Raw genomic sequence first — 16,492 nt, forward strand, 5'->3', positions numbered from 1 at the left:
TGAAACCAAATTTCACAGAGCTACAAAACTGAACCCACTGGTGTATCATTCTCTCATTTGTTGTGTAGCGGGCAAAATGCCGCCGAAAAAATTACCGCTTTCGAAAAGGGTACATCATGGCTCTTTCCCATACAAACATCAGGCTTTCCTATACAGTAGAACAGTGTCGGAACAATAACTTTATGGTAGGACGGTCCACTATTACTGTTATAATCGAGCATTATGCACAGCAGCCTCCTCCACAACCCACATTACCAACGAATCGCATCCAAACAGAAAATCCTGAATATGGTGGCCTGTGAGAATCCATTACCACAGTGTGTTAACCCAGCCAACAGTGAATCATGCAATTCATTACCAGTGTTCGAAGTGGGGAAAAAAGCAGAGGCAAATGTTTTGATACGATGATTTTGACTCGACATACCGATTATCTAAATGTTGAAATGCAATGAGAGTATGTTGCCTAAAAGATTGCATTTCTATTTACATAATGACTGAAAACGATTGGAGGAGGTCTTCTTTGTAGTAACGGAGGGGGAATGTGGAGAGATTTTGGTCCCCCGCCAACAACTTTCTGAATATATATATATTAGGGATGGCCAATTCCGGAATTTTTACTTTCCGGAATCCGGAAAGTAAAATCGGAAAATTCCGGAATTCAGAAAAATTCCGGAATTCAGAAAAATTCCGGATTTCGGAAAAATTCCGGATTTCGGAAAAATTCCGGAATTCAGAAAAATTCCGGATTTCGGAAAAATTCCGGAATTCGGAAAAATTATTTTTTCTTTTTGTAATCCTAAGAATTTTGTTCAAATGCAAACGAACAAATTTCCTTTTTGTAATCTTAAGAATGTATGATGCAAGTTAAGCTGAAACTTACATCCTAAAGTATACACTACTCAATCTTCCCATGGTTAATGAGATGTAGTCCAAAAGTACGATGTACTCCTAATATTTAATTTTTGTTTTACTGTGATATTGTCCAGAGGTAAGACATATATCACACTGAGATAAACAACTTGACATAATGAAGATGTTATCATACGTAGTTTTCCAGAAAATCGTGAGAAACGAATTTTTATGAAGTTAAAATATGCGTCGCTTGTTGCCAGTGTGATGCAATTGATAACTTTTATGCTGGAATAGTCTTATAATAATAATAATAATAATAATAATAATAATAATAATAATATAATAATAATAATAATAATAATAATAATAATAATAATAATAATAATAATAATAATAATTATTATTATTATTATTATTATTATTATTATTATTATTATTATTATTATTATTATTATTATTATTAATCGTTTATGTACTGTAAAAGAAAAATATAAACCGTTAAGTAGTAGATTTTATCTGTTGTTTTTTGATATCTTCTAACAGTAATAACAAACTGCTTGTAAATACGCAATGATTATCAAGGACAATGGCATATTAATGTAAGGACTACTCTGCAGACTAGCAATAAACAATAAACAATAACAGATAAACAATAGTTGCCAAAAAAAAAGTAACTAACTTGGGCATGTCAGAATGTTCGCGAGAATATAGGGACGCATTGAGACTCTAGCAGAGAACGTTGTGTTATTATTACTCAAAGGGCCGTACGATGGAGGCATTAACGCTAATGTTAATGGCACTAATGAGCACTTACTTGCTCTAACGGTTAACCTCATTTTTGAGATGATTCTTAGAAGTGGGCGTGTTGGCATGCAGTTAACTAACTAACTAACTCTATGGCCTATGGAACCCGGAGGTTCAGTGCCGCGTTCACAAAAGCTCTCCACTGACTTCTATCCTTAGCTAATTGCATCCAGTTTCTACTTTGTATTCCTATCTCTGCGAGATCCATCTTAATATTGTCCTCCCATCTGCGCCTAGGTCTTCCTAATGGTCGTTTTCCTATGGGTCTACCAGTCAAGACTTTGAAAGCGTTTCTACTTTCTTCCATTCTAGCTACATGACCTGCCCACCTAAGCCTCCTAGACTTGACGACCCTAACAATGTTGGGTAAACCGTATACACTATGTAGTTCCTCGTTATGAAGCTTCCGCCATTCCCCATTCCCGTTCCTCTTGGGTCCGAATATTCTTCTCAGGATCCTGTTTTCAAATACTTTCAGTCTATGTTCTTCCCTCAGAGTAAGCGACCATATTTCACAACCATACAGAGCAACAGGCATGATTATCGTTTTATATATTTTAAGCTTCAAATTCCTCGACAGAATTCGCGACGACAAGAGATTTAGAACCGAATAGTAACACGAATTCCCTGCTTTTAGTCGACATTTGATTTCTTCGTGAATATGATTTTCGTCTGTTAATATTGATCCTAAATATTTGAAAGTATCCACTTTATCAAAAGCATTATTTAATATTTTAACGCCTCCACAATTTGCCGTATTACGGTCCCGACGCACTTCCATGTATTTAGTTTTCTCTGCATTTACTTCTAAACCCATGTCCCTGCAAGCGTTTAATAAGATCTCTGCATTTCTTTCTACTGTTCTCCTATCATTCCCTATTAAATTTACATCATCAGCATATGCCATAACCTGAATGCCGTTCAACTCTAGGCCCTGGTTGCTATCTTTGATTTTCCTTATGGCGTATTCCAGCACAAAGTTAAATAATAATGGCGACAACGCATCTCCTTGTTTCAGGCCATTTTCGACGTGGAAGCTCGTGGACAAAAATTTTCCTACCCGGACTTTACTTTGGGATTCACTTAAACATATCTTAATTAATCTAATTAGCTTTCTCGGTATTCCAAGTTCTGTAAGAACGTTGTATAATGTTTCTCTCCTAACCGAGTCGTAAGCCTTTCTAAAATCAATAAATAGTTGATGTGCCGGGGTATTGTATTCCCACTTCTTTTCGAGTATTTGGCGAATGGTAAATATTTGGTCGATAGTTGATCGATTTCGTCTAAATCCGCACTGATAATCTCCAATAATTTCATCTGCGTATGGGGTCAATCTTGCTAACAGAATATTTGAAAGGATTTTATAGGATGTTGACAGAAGAGAAATGCCTCGATAATTATTACAGTCAGTTCTGTCGCCTTTCTTGTGAATTGGAACAATGATTGATTCTTTCCACTCTTGTGGCAATTCTTTCTTGTTCCAGATAAGGAGAATGAGTTTGTGTATTTTGTTCCACAATTTTTCGCCTCCAGCTAAAATTAACTCAGCCGGAATTTCATCTACACCCGGAGATTTGTGTTTCTTCAATTTCTTTATAGCGGCTCCCACTTCTATTCGATTGGGTTGGCATGCAGTTAGAAGACTTATATCCATTATTTAAAAAGCACACGCTATCTGTGGAGTACTAACGATTTGCGTCACTATCGAACACTAACATAGCACTAGCGACGTTTAAAGTCGAAATTGGAGTCTGACATAAGTGGCTTGTCAACTTCACGGACATTATATTTTCCTTGAATGTGAGAATTTTGCGCCCGGGAAATTTGCGCCCTACCACAAAAATAGGAAAAAATGCGCTCGCGATATATTTGCACTGGGATGTTTGCGCCCTACCGCAAATAGAGGGGAAAATGCGCCGGCTATATATTTGCACTGGGATGTTAGCGCCCTACAATTCAACTTATTTTTGTATTGTGTAAAGTAACTTCCACTCACACTTGAACTAGGCTTGCCTCTCATCGTCTCAGTGAGTTACTCCATCCGTTATAATATTCCGAACAAATGAAAAAAATACAATTTTAGTTCACTAAAGGGCAATCCATACAAATACAATTTTTCATTATACTACAAAATTTACAATAAAAGTATAAATGACTGATATATAATTATTTATTAATATAATCAAAGAGTATAATTTAATCTACAAAAGGCTGTTTGGCTCTACCCAGATATCTCTGTTCACAATCCTTGCGAGTTGTTTGGCTTTTTAGGACACAAAATATAGAAAAGAAAATGTAAAGTGAATGTAAATCAGTTCAGTAATATTATCAAGAAAACTATGTACAATGTGTTTGCTTGCTGGAATTACACTTCAAACACACAATTGCGTTCAGTCGTCCTTTCAGAAAAAATGTTCCGGGGGGCACACTTAGTATTCCGGAGGGGGTCACTGCTGGTACTATTCTATTTATTATTTTATTATAGACGTATTATTTTGGTCTCCTCCGAGGGGCACTCTGAGAGCTCTGGGAAGGCCAGTGTTCCCCCAAAATCATCTCTGGAAGAAGCAGTGATTGCGTTGATCCGTTGTGTTCTTTTGGCTTATATTGAAGTTTATTCTCCCCTTATATAGCCACAATGAAAATAAATCACAAATGGCATGGTTGTGGGGGGAGGATTGTTTATGCTGTAATGTCAGCCCCTCCAAGCAAGTGCGTAAGCTCCAATAGGTTCTTTTGTTTCGCAGGGCTCAAACTTCCCGGTGGAGGTACATCGCAGGCGCAATTTTCCCTGTTCTTGAGGTAGGGCGCAAATTTCCCAGACGCAAAATTCTCGACACCGTTCGAATGACCTCGGAAGACTATATCTTTTTCAATACTTTTTTATATTCTTTTACTCGAGATTTCTTCATAGCTTCTTATTAAAATATTTACTAATATATCCTCATTTTATTGTCCTAACCAATCAATATGGGTATGTTGTCAGTAAAATATTTAGATTGATCGAGCCTCTGGTGTGTAACCACAGTATTTCATATAATCCCCCCATTAGAAATCTTGGCTAAACGAACCAATATATGTTGCCAATAAAATAGTTTAGAATGATTGAGCCCCTGGTAAATAACCACAGTATTTCGTGACAGACCCCCCCCCCCCCTTCTTATTACCATATTCTAGCTACGTGACTGACTCAGCTAATTCTCTACATTCTTTACCAAGCACACATTTTCTAAAGCGGAAAATGCTCTCTAAACACCTAAGCTCATTATTTTCAGCAGATGCACAAATTGGGTAACATTCTATCTACATGAATGTTATATATGTCGATTACTGGAAACCGCTTCTCGTTATCTATTACCATATTTACTATATAATGATTAACGTTAAAACCGGAAATGGTTGATTTGTACCGCTTCCGGTTTGAATATTACATTCACCAGGGAACTTGATTCTTAACTATTGACTCTGTACATCGTGGCCAAAATTGATGGTAATCCATCAGATAATTCTTGAGACTGTTTATTTCACTGACGGACAGAATGAATATATGGCTATAGAGTTTTGATAAACTAAATTCGTTAATGAGTGATGATGGAACAAATATAAGAAAGGGAACCAAGAGTAGACCTACCACCGGAAAAATTTTCGAACACAAAATTAGCCATCGAAAACCCACATGTCCTGGGTTAGAATACCATAGATGAAAACTCTACCACTGAGTCATCAATCACCCGCTTATTAGTTTTATTAATTATTATATTAATATAAATTAATGAATGCCTGCTTATGTTAATTATTGAACAATTACATTGTATACTTCGTAAAGTCGAAAATTATAAATTTGTATTTACTGTACATACAGTGAGCGCAGAAAGTGTTCGTACACCTATGCTATTGAAACGAGAATGCCTGCGAAAAAGAAACAGAAAATTTAAGAAGTGTAATAACACACATAATATGAATAATGAAAACTAAGCTTTATGAATATATCAATAAAGAACCATAAAGACAAGTTTAATGGTCAGAAAGTAAATAAATTAAGTAGAAAGTGTATAGAGTAGGCGCAAAAAGAGATCGTACACCTGACGTACGAATACGAAACAAAGATACCACAACTGGGGTTCACTAGTATTCACCTGAGTATAGCATGACGAATAACAGAATGAGTTTAGTTGTGAATAGGAGTGAAAAAACTGCACGGTGGGCTGTCAAAATGGGAAGCAACCGAACAGAAACAAATGAGGAGACAAGAAAAGTAATTATTAAATTGCATAAGAAAGGTAAGTCTTTGAGAAAGATAGGAAACCTTGCAGACAGGCCTCGTTCAACAGTACAAACAATAATTGCGATGTATAATGTTTCTATCACTGTGCGAAAAAAAAAAAAAAAAAAAAGGAAGACCAAGAATGTTGAGTGAACAAGATAAACGTTACATTATTAGGGAAAGAAAAAAGGTTCCGAAAAGTAGTGCTGTGCAATTGTCAACGGATCTGGAAACACGTGGTGTTAAAGTATCAGCCAGTACAGTGCGGAATATTTGCAGGGTATCATGGTCGGATAGCCAGGAAAATGTTCTGGGTGAACAAGACAAATCGTATAAAGAGACTAAAGTTTGAAAAAGAGTATAAAGATAAGGGATCAGGCTTCTTTCTGGAATAGGGTCATATTTTCGGACGAAAGTAAATTTAATTTTATCGAGTCCAATGGGAGGCGTATGGTATGGCGCAAGGTGAATACAGAGATGAATCCTCAAAATCTCGTCCCTAAAGTAAGACACGGAGGAGGGTCCGTGCTCGTCTGGAGTTGTATGAGTGCCTCAAGAGTGGGTCGTCTCCACTTTATCGATGGAGTGATGATCCACAAAGTGTATATTAACATATTAAAGGAAAATCTTCATACTAGTGCGCAGAAAACAATTTATTGTTCAGCAAGGCAACAACTCCAAACATACAGCGAAAAATACTCGATTGTGGCTACTCTATAATACCTTGAAACAGCTTCGCACACCTCCCCAATCCCCAAACATGAACCCCATAGAACATCTATGGTCTGTTCTGGAGACAAGAATCAGAAGGCACAGCTTCTCTACTAAAGAAGGCCTGAGAAAAGCTATTCAAGAAGAATGGGACATAATCAGTCCCGAAGCTACAGAACTACGAACTACTACAGGTGAAATCAATGCCACGAAGACTACAGACAATCATTAACGCACAGGGTAATCCCGTAAAATATTAAATAACGTAATATACTTTATAAGCATTAATTCAATCATAAGTGTACGGTGACTTTTTGCGTTTACAAAAAAGGAATTCTCTCTTTTCTTCTGAACAAAACAGTGATTGTCTTTGTTTGACCTTTCTCTTGTATATAGAAATAAAATGTATGAATGTGTAGTCTTAATTCTGGTTATATATATATATTCCATCTCCCGTTCTCATGCTAGCTGTTTTCAATATAAAGTATGCACGGTGTACGAACACTTTCTGCGCTCACTGTAGGTATATTGACAATAAGCGAATGTTATTAGAATATTTGTTGAGATTTCTTTTCCTTCGCTGCCTTTCGCCTGGTTAAAAAGTAGTTTGCAGTGCTTTGGAGCAGCTGCGGGTGGGAACGCGATAATGTTTGAGACATACCGGCGACTTTTTTGTGTGTGAAAATAAGACCTTCCTCATAAAGCAGTAAATAACTACAATAGCAATTGTCTACGTAAGTGATAAAAAGACATATCCAACTACAAGAAACTAATACAGTATATATATTCATTATTGTGTTTCTCTTTTAACAGCTACTAGCTAGGGATGGCCAATTCCAGAATTTTTACTTTCCGGAATCCGAAAAGTAAAATCGGAAAAATTCCGAATTTTTTCTAAATTCCGGATTTTTTCCGAATTCCGGATTTTTTCCGAATTCCGGAATTTTTCTGAAATCCGGAATTTATCTGAATTCCGGAATTTTTCCGAATTCCGGATTTTTTCTGAAATCCGGAATTTTTCTGAAATCCGGAATTTTTCCGAAATCCGGAATTTTTCCGAATTCCGGAAAGTAAATTTTCCGATTCCGAAAAACAAAATTTCCGGAATCCGGATTCCGGAAAATTTTGGCCATCCCTAATATATATATATATATATATATATATATATCCCCTTATCTTGTATTATAGAGAATTACGCATGAAAATGATCAAAACTCGAATGAGGATATTAACATTTTTTTTGCGGGAAAACTATTGATTCCCTCACTCGACTGTGGGGTATTCCAAACCCTCGGAAGATTCGTCCCCCATAGCAGACTCCAGTAAATCCGCCTATGCTCAAAACACGACATTTATGTGCATTAAGGTAAGAAGACACACACACACACATATATACATAACAAAGAAACAATTCAATATTGCACATCAAAATATAAACTAGATGAACTTATTTGAAGATACCTCATTTTAAAAACAAAAAGTAGGAAAAAGATAAGAAAATTGTCGGTGTTGTCAACTTAGAAATCATTGCTACATAAGAAATAAAATCTTTTTATGTGCAAAGCTGTTCGTCAATTACTGTGTATAAAAATGAATTTATTTAGAAGTATTTAGCATCTACTTTCCAGTGATGATATGTTCTAAGCATTTAAAAACCAGAGGCAGTATGGCATATCACCGCATACTGTCTCACTTCGACCACTGCAAATTACAGATTAAGGCTGCAAACTATTGTCAAGGGCAGCCTACATGTGTTAACACTCGGCATATCGCGGAGCAAAAGGGTGAAGGCAGAAAACTACGAATGTCACCCACCTGCTGATCGTTGAGAATTTGTTGAGAATTAAGCTTCTGTAAACAGAGATTGAGTGCAGAATATAAAGTAAGTGTTAAGTAGAAATGTACAATGCACTGGAGACTCTATAGGATTTGTCAAGATCAAAACATTAGGGTCAGTCTCTCTCTTCGAAGTGATCAAAATAAAGACCCTGTAACCGAAGTTGAGGATAAAAAACCAACTACACAAATATAACGCTCTCAATCTGAAGTCTAAGAGTCGCAGTAAAGAGTCTGTAACCGAGATGCAAAAGTGAAGATACTGTTACACATGTATACTTGAGAGTTAGGTCAATTAAATGTACACTCATATCCAAAATTATTGTCGCATGTATATAAATATGTTGTTGAGTTGAGTTGAGTTGATTTTAGTTTAGCGTCCCTTTCAGCAGCGAGGCTATATGAGACGTGGAACTACTGATTAACGTGGAATCCGAACCACATGAGCTCCCGCCGGGAATCGAACCCGGGTCTCCCACGCCAAAGGCGCGTACGCTAACCGCTTAGCCACGGAGGAGCTCAAAATATGTTGTTGTAGGAATATAATTTGATAACGAATTCGCCCGGTATTTCTTATAATGTTAGTATGTGTATAATCGGCAAATACATGTATGTGGCAAATTTCATGTCAAAAGAACAATAAAACGAAAATAGAACTTTCTTGTCCATTTAGCAACATTTGGTTTACTCATTCTAATTCTCGTATTTTTAACTCTTTTCCTATGAAATTTACCATAAATATACATTTCCCAATTATACACATAGTATCAGTATTAAAAGTACCTTGCAAAATCATTATCAAATTATATTCTTACAAGAAGACAGTTATAGTTATGCGACAATCATTTTGGACATGAGTGTACATCCTTTGCAGATACTGAAACAAATTTAGGTAGCTTACTTTACAGATAGTCAGAAAATAGCAATAATTACAGTTCTTTGGCGAAAATAACTTTGCACACCGTCAGAGATACTGTAAAATGAAAATAATAAGTAAATAAAATGAGAACTTGCTTTTATCACCTGTAGAGTGATTTAAATTTTTTTAATACATATTTTTTCCGTTCTTTGTCTAAGTTTACAATACAGTAGAAACTTACGAAGCAATAATTTTATGTTGTTCTTTTCCAGCTTAGCAAATTTAAAGGTTACGAAATAACTGCTGTCGCGTGGAACTTTAGAAATGATTCTGAAAGTATCACTGGTCCAATTCTTTTGGGTACCTCAAAAGGTTTAATTTTTGAGACTGAAATTGGCATGGACGGAGATCGCATCTTTCAGTCAAGTTTAGAGCAGTATTGGAGGCAGGTGAGTGCAATGTAATTGTAGAATGAAGCTTGTCTGCAAAACTAAACATAAGATACTTATTTTCTATTACGTTTAAGGATGTTTCCAAATTCCTGTAGCATAGTCAAGGGAATTTGTCAAAAGTGTGCATAAAAAGCTCGTCGAAATAGCTTTGTTTTAAAGTTACGAGAAAAGAAACAAGAAATGTCAATGAGCTTGTTTTGGGTTAGTAGTTAATTATCTTTTATCATATACAAAGAGTAAAAAAATGCACGACTGAACGGAAAAGCGAACGCAGGATTCTCGGCCCAGTTGTGTATTTTTTCAGTCATCGTACAGTGAAACCCTTCTAAATTAGACACCTGCCGTTCCTTCGAAAACAGTCCAAGTTAGAGGGTTGTCCAAGATAAAGGGTTAGAGATTTGTATCATGGCTATGTTACGTAGAAAAGCATCCTACACTACTGCATGTATCAATACGCTATATTGTAAGCAGAACAGTACTTATACATCACGTTGATATTGTTGAATACTCTTATAGTATCTTTATGTAGGAACACATCTTGAATTGAACTGTGCAATATAATACACGACACAATGCAGTTTATAATGTACAGCGTGGTCCGGAAGTAGGCGTAATTGGTGTTTTCTAACGGTTTTAGGTTTTACCCACATTTGTTTGGTAACATTGCGCGGCATAGTCTGACAACATTGCTATCCATGTTCATTTGTTTTCTGCTTGGTAACAGTTATGGGCAGTGAAGTTGGAGTAATCAACAATGTGTGATCAAAGTCCGTATAGCACTGAACAAAGATTAGTTGTTGCGGTTTGGCTTCACGAAAGGCGTTACACAGCATGGAAAGTGTTAAAGCGAAATTTACAGACTGCTTTGGTATTAATCCACCAAGAAAAGCGACAATGTTGGGATGGGAAAAACGTGCATTTGCTACGGGCAGTGTGAAAGACCTTCGCCGGGGCGGTCGACCGATAAAACGGAGGGAAACGTGTCGTGAAGTGAAAGCATCAGTGCAGCAGTCTTCAAAATCAACTTGTAAAAGGTCTTAGGAGCTTGTATTCCTCGGAACACCGTGATAAGGCACATGAAAGAAGATCTAAAATTGAAGGTTTACCGTCCAATTCATTCAGTGAACTGAGTGACCCCGACATGGATGCGCGGAAAGAGGCATGCAGAACTCTCCTTAAGGCGTTCCCTTCCGAACGATCCCGTGGTGCAGTCCTCTTACAGACGAGTGTGCTGTCTACCGGAATATGCATTCTCGGAACGTTGTAATATGGTGTAAGGAAACCCCCCGGTTTTACAGAGAGATGGAGAGAAACCCACCGCACGTGATGGTGTGGGCTGGAATGAGTGCAACACACATTTTTGGGCGTTACTTCTTCGAAGACAATGTTAATGGACATACTTACCTGGAGATGCTTAATGAGTGGTTGGTACCTCAACTGGAAGAAAATGATATCAAAGACACTGTTGTGATATAGCAGGATGGAGCACCAGTGCACTTCGCGATTCACATGCGCAATTACCTGAATCAGTTGTTTCCTGGCCGCTGGATTGGAAGAGGTTGTGCATCTTCACCAGCTGTCTTTGCCAGGCCTCCAAGAAGTCCCGATCTGACGACACCAGACAATGCTCTCTGGGGTTTCATAAAGCAACAAGTAAGAAACACTCGATATCACACAACGCAGGAATTACGAGCAGCTGTGGAACACGCCTTCATTGTGACTCTGGAGTATCTCCGCAAAACATCTGCAAGAACTTGGCGCAGAATTCAGCTGTGTTACGACATGGATGGTGATCATACCGATGTTTATGACTTACGACTTCAAGGTAACTGTGTACAGACATTCTACCATAACTAACACTATACTGTTGAAACTAAAGGGGAAGTATGCCCACTTCCGGACCATCCTGTACTTACGTATCTTAACAGTTCACTAAGATATTTCACTTGCAGAGATATTTTGTGCGCGATAAAGACGAAAAAATTGAACACCATATCATTCACTTCTTCGTGTGGTGTTTTACGTACTCGTTTCCTTCGAGTGCTACAATTTTGTTCCCATGATTCTACAATAACGTTTTTGTTTCTGTTAATGTTCGATATTGTCGATTTAAATCCGAAATTCACCTGCTAATTTCCTGCAGCTATCACCGTTATTCAAGCGATCGATTACCTTTTTTTCTTTTCGTCTAATGTCAGTTCGTTCAACTTCCACTTACTCATTTTTACAACTTCAAACGTCTTCTGATGCTGATCACATCACAAACAAAACTGTAATGCTTACTTTGTACAGAATAAGAAATGTATTACTGGCCAGTCTACCCGTCACCCTTCATCTGTTCTCGAAATTTGATTGTTTTCTCATGAATGTAGGTTATCATCTGTTCTCCTTTACCCACCATTTCTTCTCGGAATTCCAGCAATCTTATCTCGTGAATCATCAGAGCGTAATCTTTTGTCAACAGTTCATTCATTCTCTTTTACCTGTGTGGTGTATCTTTTAGACGTCCAACTTAGTTTCAAATGTGTGTGTCCAAGATGCTAGATAGAGGGGTCCGAGTTACAGAGGTTTTCAATGCACATAAATCAATACAATCGTTTCTGGTTCCGAAGAAAAGTGTCCAAGGTAGAGGGGTGTCCAAATTAAGGGGGTTTCACTGTATATATCTATTTATGCGATTCTAACGCACCTTTTTGTCTATTTTTTTCCCCACCAAAATCAAGGTGCGTTTTAGATTTGAGTTATGCAAATTTAGGCCTGATTAGATGAAGTTTTGCCATAAATTTGCTAATCCCGTTAGTCGCGATTCTGTGCAAAGAATGTGTATTTTGTGTATATTTGACCAACGACAGTGGAAAAATTGGAAAAGATAGTGATGCCGATGAGGAAACAGTTGACGACCAGTAACGTGTCAATGTTGTTTTTGCGAGTGTGAGTGCAAAACAGAAGAAAAGAAACAAGTTTAAATAATTGGTGAATAATTATTTGTTTGTTTGTGTGTATGTGTTTGTACGTACTGATATAATAGCCTATACCAGTATAATATACATATTGCTATAATATGATATCAATAATGGATTGCTATAAAACTGATGCAAGCAAGCGTTTTACTGTAATTACATTAGGGAAAAAAAGTACCAGCAGATGCACGTGAATGTACCGTTACTCCAGCAGCAAGTTCATTGTTTCTTTATTTTCCCATAACATTATTTTATTTTCATTCTTTAAAATCAGTGCAGTGTAAGTTTTTTCATTTTCGCCAAGGGTTGCGTCTTAGATTCGCATAAATATGGTAATTGAATTCAGACAAATAGAGGAATTGATGTGATCCATTTACAAACATATTATTTTGTATACCCATTTTATTGACTATTTTTTGAGTATGGGCACAGCATAGATCGAATAAAATATTTTGATATAGAGATATATGTAATTTACTAAATTGTTGGAAGTGTATTTACTCACTAACTGTTTAGTTTTTGAAAATCAGGTTCATGTATATATGATTAGCTATAGGGAGCTTTCCGTTTCCAATACTAAAATATCTGACTCAGAAGAGTTAAAATACACAAAATATAGGTTCATAGTCGATTCAATTTTCATATTTAAAGAATGACTCACAATTACAGTATTGCTTGAAGAAAAAAAAAGTATAGTGAAAGATAAAATTCAAGAGTGTAGGACGATGATATTTCGAATTACCTGTATATTACCGTGTACAGAAGAAAAAAATGAAGTGACCAAAGTTAACTGAAAATCCGCCGCTAGCAATTAATACATTCATAAAAAGGGATTTTTAAAAATTAACAGTGTTAGAAGGATCTCAAATCAGAATTAGAATATACTCATATGTATGTCAGGAAAGACAATGGATATGTTAAGAATGTTCTCCAGAAATGGAAAAAAAGAGGCAAAATTTATGGCTAGCAAAAATCAGTAGCTTCCGAAAACGCTTGAGAAAGTAACAGGGATCTCGCTCTCGATTTCAAAAGTCTTGTAGAATGTTAAATACATCGTACCAGTGTACAATTTGAAAACTGCATGGAAAGCACCAATAAACGTAAAGTAAGGCATTAACAAGTTAAAAAAAAAAGTTTTACTGAAAAGAGATGTCTGCAATATGTAAGGTTACTTGTAAATGTGAAGGCACACATAACGAAAATTGTTGTACTAACAAGGGTTAAGGAGCATAAAAGAGATATGAACTGTAGCTTCTAGTTATAATATTTGTAGTTAATGATTTCGACAACTTTTCTCTCTGCCACCTTCTTCAGAGGATTTACAGGGGCCGCGGTGGCTCAGTACTAGAGTGTTCATCTCTGGTGCTTGAGGTCCTTGGTTCGATCCCAACTCATGCCAAGTACTGTGGTGGACAAACACCGTGTGTGTGGATTTTCTCGAGATTCTTCCGTTTCCTCCCACTTTCTTTATTCCACTATTTCATTCATTTCTCATCATCACAGTCTCCTTTAGCCTAGCCAGTATAAACGTGGGACGTAAAGCTTAAAGAATTCATTTAATTTTTTTTCAGACGACTTACAAGGGGAAGGTTAGAAAACTTGAGGTGTTAGAGAAAAACTAAAATAAGTTAAAAGATGGTGCGACTGCAATAATACATTATGAATGAAAAACTGTATGACTAGACCGGGACTCCAACCCGGGATTTTCGACATACCGTCCCGATGCGTTAACCACTACGCCACCCAGTTCGCTCTCAGAACAACTATCTCAGAGCACGTGGCTCGTTGTGCTTGGGGACGCACCTACAGAGGATTTGGTGTGTGAAAATAAGTTTAAATTGGTTGTTTTCGCCTTTCATTAATATAATCTTATTGTTTCAGCGGGTTTGCTCTTGCAGTTACAGTTCTCCGTGTCAATTTTATTCTTTGCGGGCTGTTAATTATTAGCATATAAGATAAATCTGAAAACAACATTGAAGCCATATGTAAAATTTCGGAACATTTAGGAGAAAATCTGCATACAATTAGTGATACAGAAGTCGAGCACAAATCCAGCTTACAGAGTGAAAGGTATCCTGTTTATAATGCGAAAATCTTATCAGTCTGTGAGTAACACTATTGTGCTGCCAAAATGTCTTGAGCCGTGGCAAAAATGCGAACTAACGCTCACACGCTCACACACCCACGCGTTGAGCCAATAAGGGTTTAGCTGTTGCTAAGCGAGAGAAAGCGAGTGGAATTCCTTCAGCCGATAGCAGCGCTTGCAACGGAAGACTAGGGATCAAGTCAATGTAGCATATCTATAGTAAGTAAATTTTGAAACATTTAAGCATTACGAAATACATAAACATCTAGGAGAAAATATTTAGATATTCTTAATCCTTATTAGAAATGCAAGGCCCCTCAATCTGTCAGTTACGCTAATTGATAATGGTCCGAAGCAGTGGTTCTCAACCTTTTTTGACTGACGACACAGTTTATTAAACGTGCAGGACATCGCAACACACTTGTTTGACATTTTTATTCTAAATTATAATAATAATAATATCTATTATAATAGTAAAACCTATTAATGTTTATAATTACTCTATATAGCACTGAGCATTATTGCTACCTCTGGAGGTGTTGACTGGTCCAGTCTGTCTCGATTTTAACTAATTATTATTAGATTCTTCATGATTTTTAAATTCTAAAACCTCGCGACACACGTTAGGGGACTATGTGACACATCAGTGTATCGCGAAACATCAGTTGAGAACCACAGGTCTAGAGAGTCTAATAGTTGTTGCTAGTTGCGCTGCCTCCTACCTGACGCCAAGGGATGTTACCAGTGTGGAGACGAGCCGAAAGCTTGGAGGGGACAACTAATATTTACGAATCAGAACCTAATGCGCAAAATTACTCTTCTTTGAACAGATATACAGGTAGGCAGACTGTATGTGTCGTTTTAAACGAGACAGCACCGTTTTTATCTTATTTCGTGGCCGTCTTGTCATTTTAACGAAAACTGCAATATAGGTTCCGTTTTCAGTATTAGTCAAAATTAAATTATTTTAATCACAGTGTATATTCGTGTATCAGTAACACATGTAGAAATAGTTTCGTACAGTAAATGTCGATATCAGCAGTAATTTGTTTCGAGAAAATGAAAAGTGCATGTTTGCAATACTTAGTTGTCTCATATTCTGTGGTTGTTCCACTTAGTGTCGCTTTGTTTGCCTGTTTTATGTCATAGTGGTTGGTAGTTCTCAGTGTTCCGTTTTTATTTCAAAGAAATATGGTCAACCTAGATAAAGGTGATCTAAATAGGACATGGGATGATAATTTAGAAAGTTATAGACAAGATTTCAATAAAAGACTTAAATATTAAACAGTTATCATTTATCATTATCAGTTATCAGTTATCATTTGATGATGAGCGATTATTAGCGGCACCTGTGGTTACGATAACCCTTGGAAACCAAATTGCGCTGTACTGGCCTCTGAGACACGTTGTTGTGTCTGATTCATGCTATAAATTGATGCACTGTTGCTTGTGTATTTGTGCAGACTGATATGTCCAGACGTCGTTGGTCGCGGTTATTCAAGACACGTGGGCTGCCACTGTGTTTTTCTTGATGGAACGTAATGCTTCCAATGCGGTACTCATAGTTCGTTCTTGACACTGTAGAACGAGAAAAGTCCAATGTCCGGACTACTTCCGAAATAGAATGCTCCATTCGTCTTGCACCAATTATTGTCCCGCGCTCAAACT

The 16,492-nt window shown here is 36.9% G+C and overlaps 1 protein-coding gene across 1 annotated transcript in view; it reads left to right on the plus strand.

Annotated features, from left to right (window-relative positions):
- dor (vacuolar protein sorting-associated protein 18 dor) overlaps window positions 1–16,492 on the plus strand; it is a 184,034-nt gene that overhangs the window by 18,805 nt on the left and 148,737 nt on the right. Inside the window, 1 exon segment of the mRNA XM_081731640.1 lies at window positions 9,599–9,775. Coding sequence (XP_081587766.1) covers window positions 9,599–9,775 — 177 coding nt within the window.

This window comes from Thermobia domestica, chromosome 11, assembly GCF_964235325.1.
Source record: "Thermobia domestica chromosome 11, izTheDome1.hap1.1, whole genome shotgun sequence".
Taxonomy (NCBI): Eukaryota; Metazoa; Arthropoda; class Insecta; order Zygentoma; family Lepismatidae; genus Thermobia; species Thermobia domestica.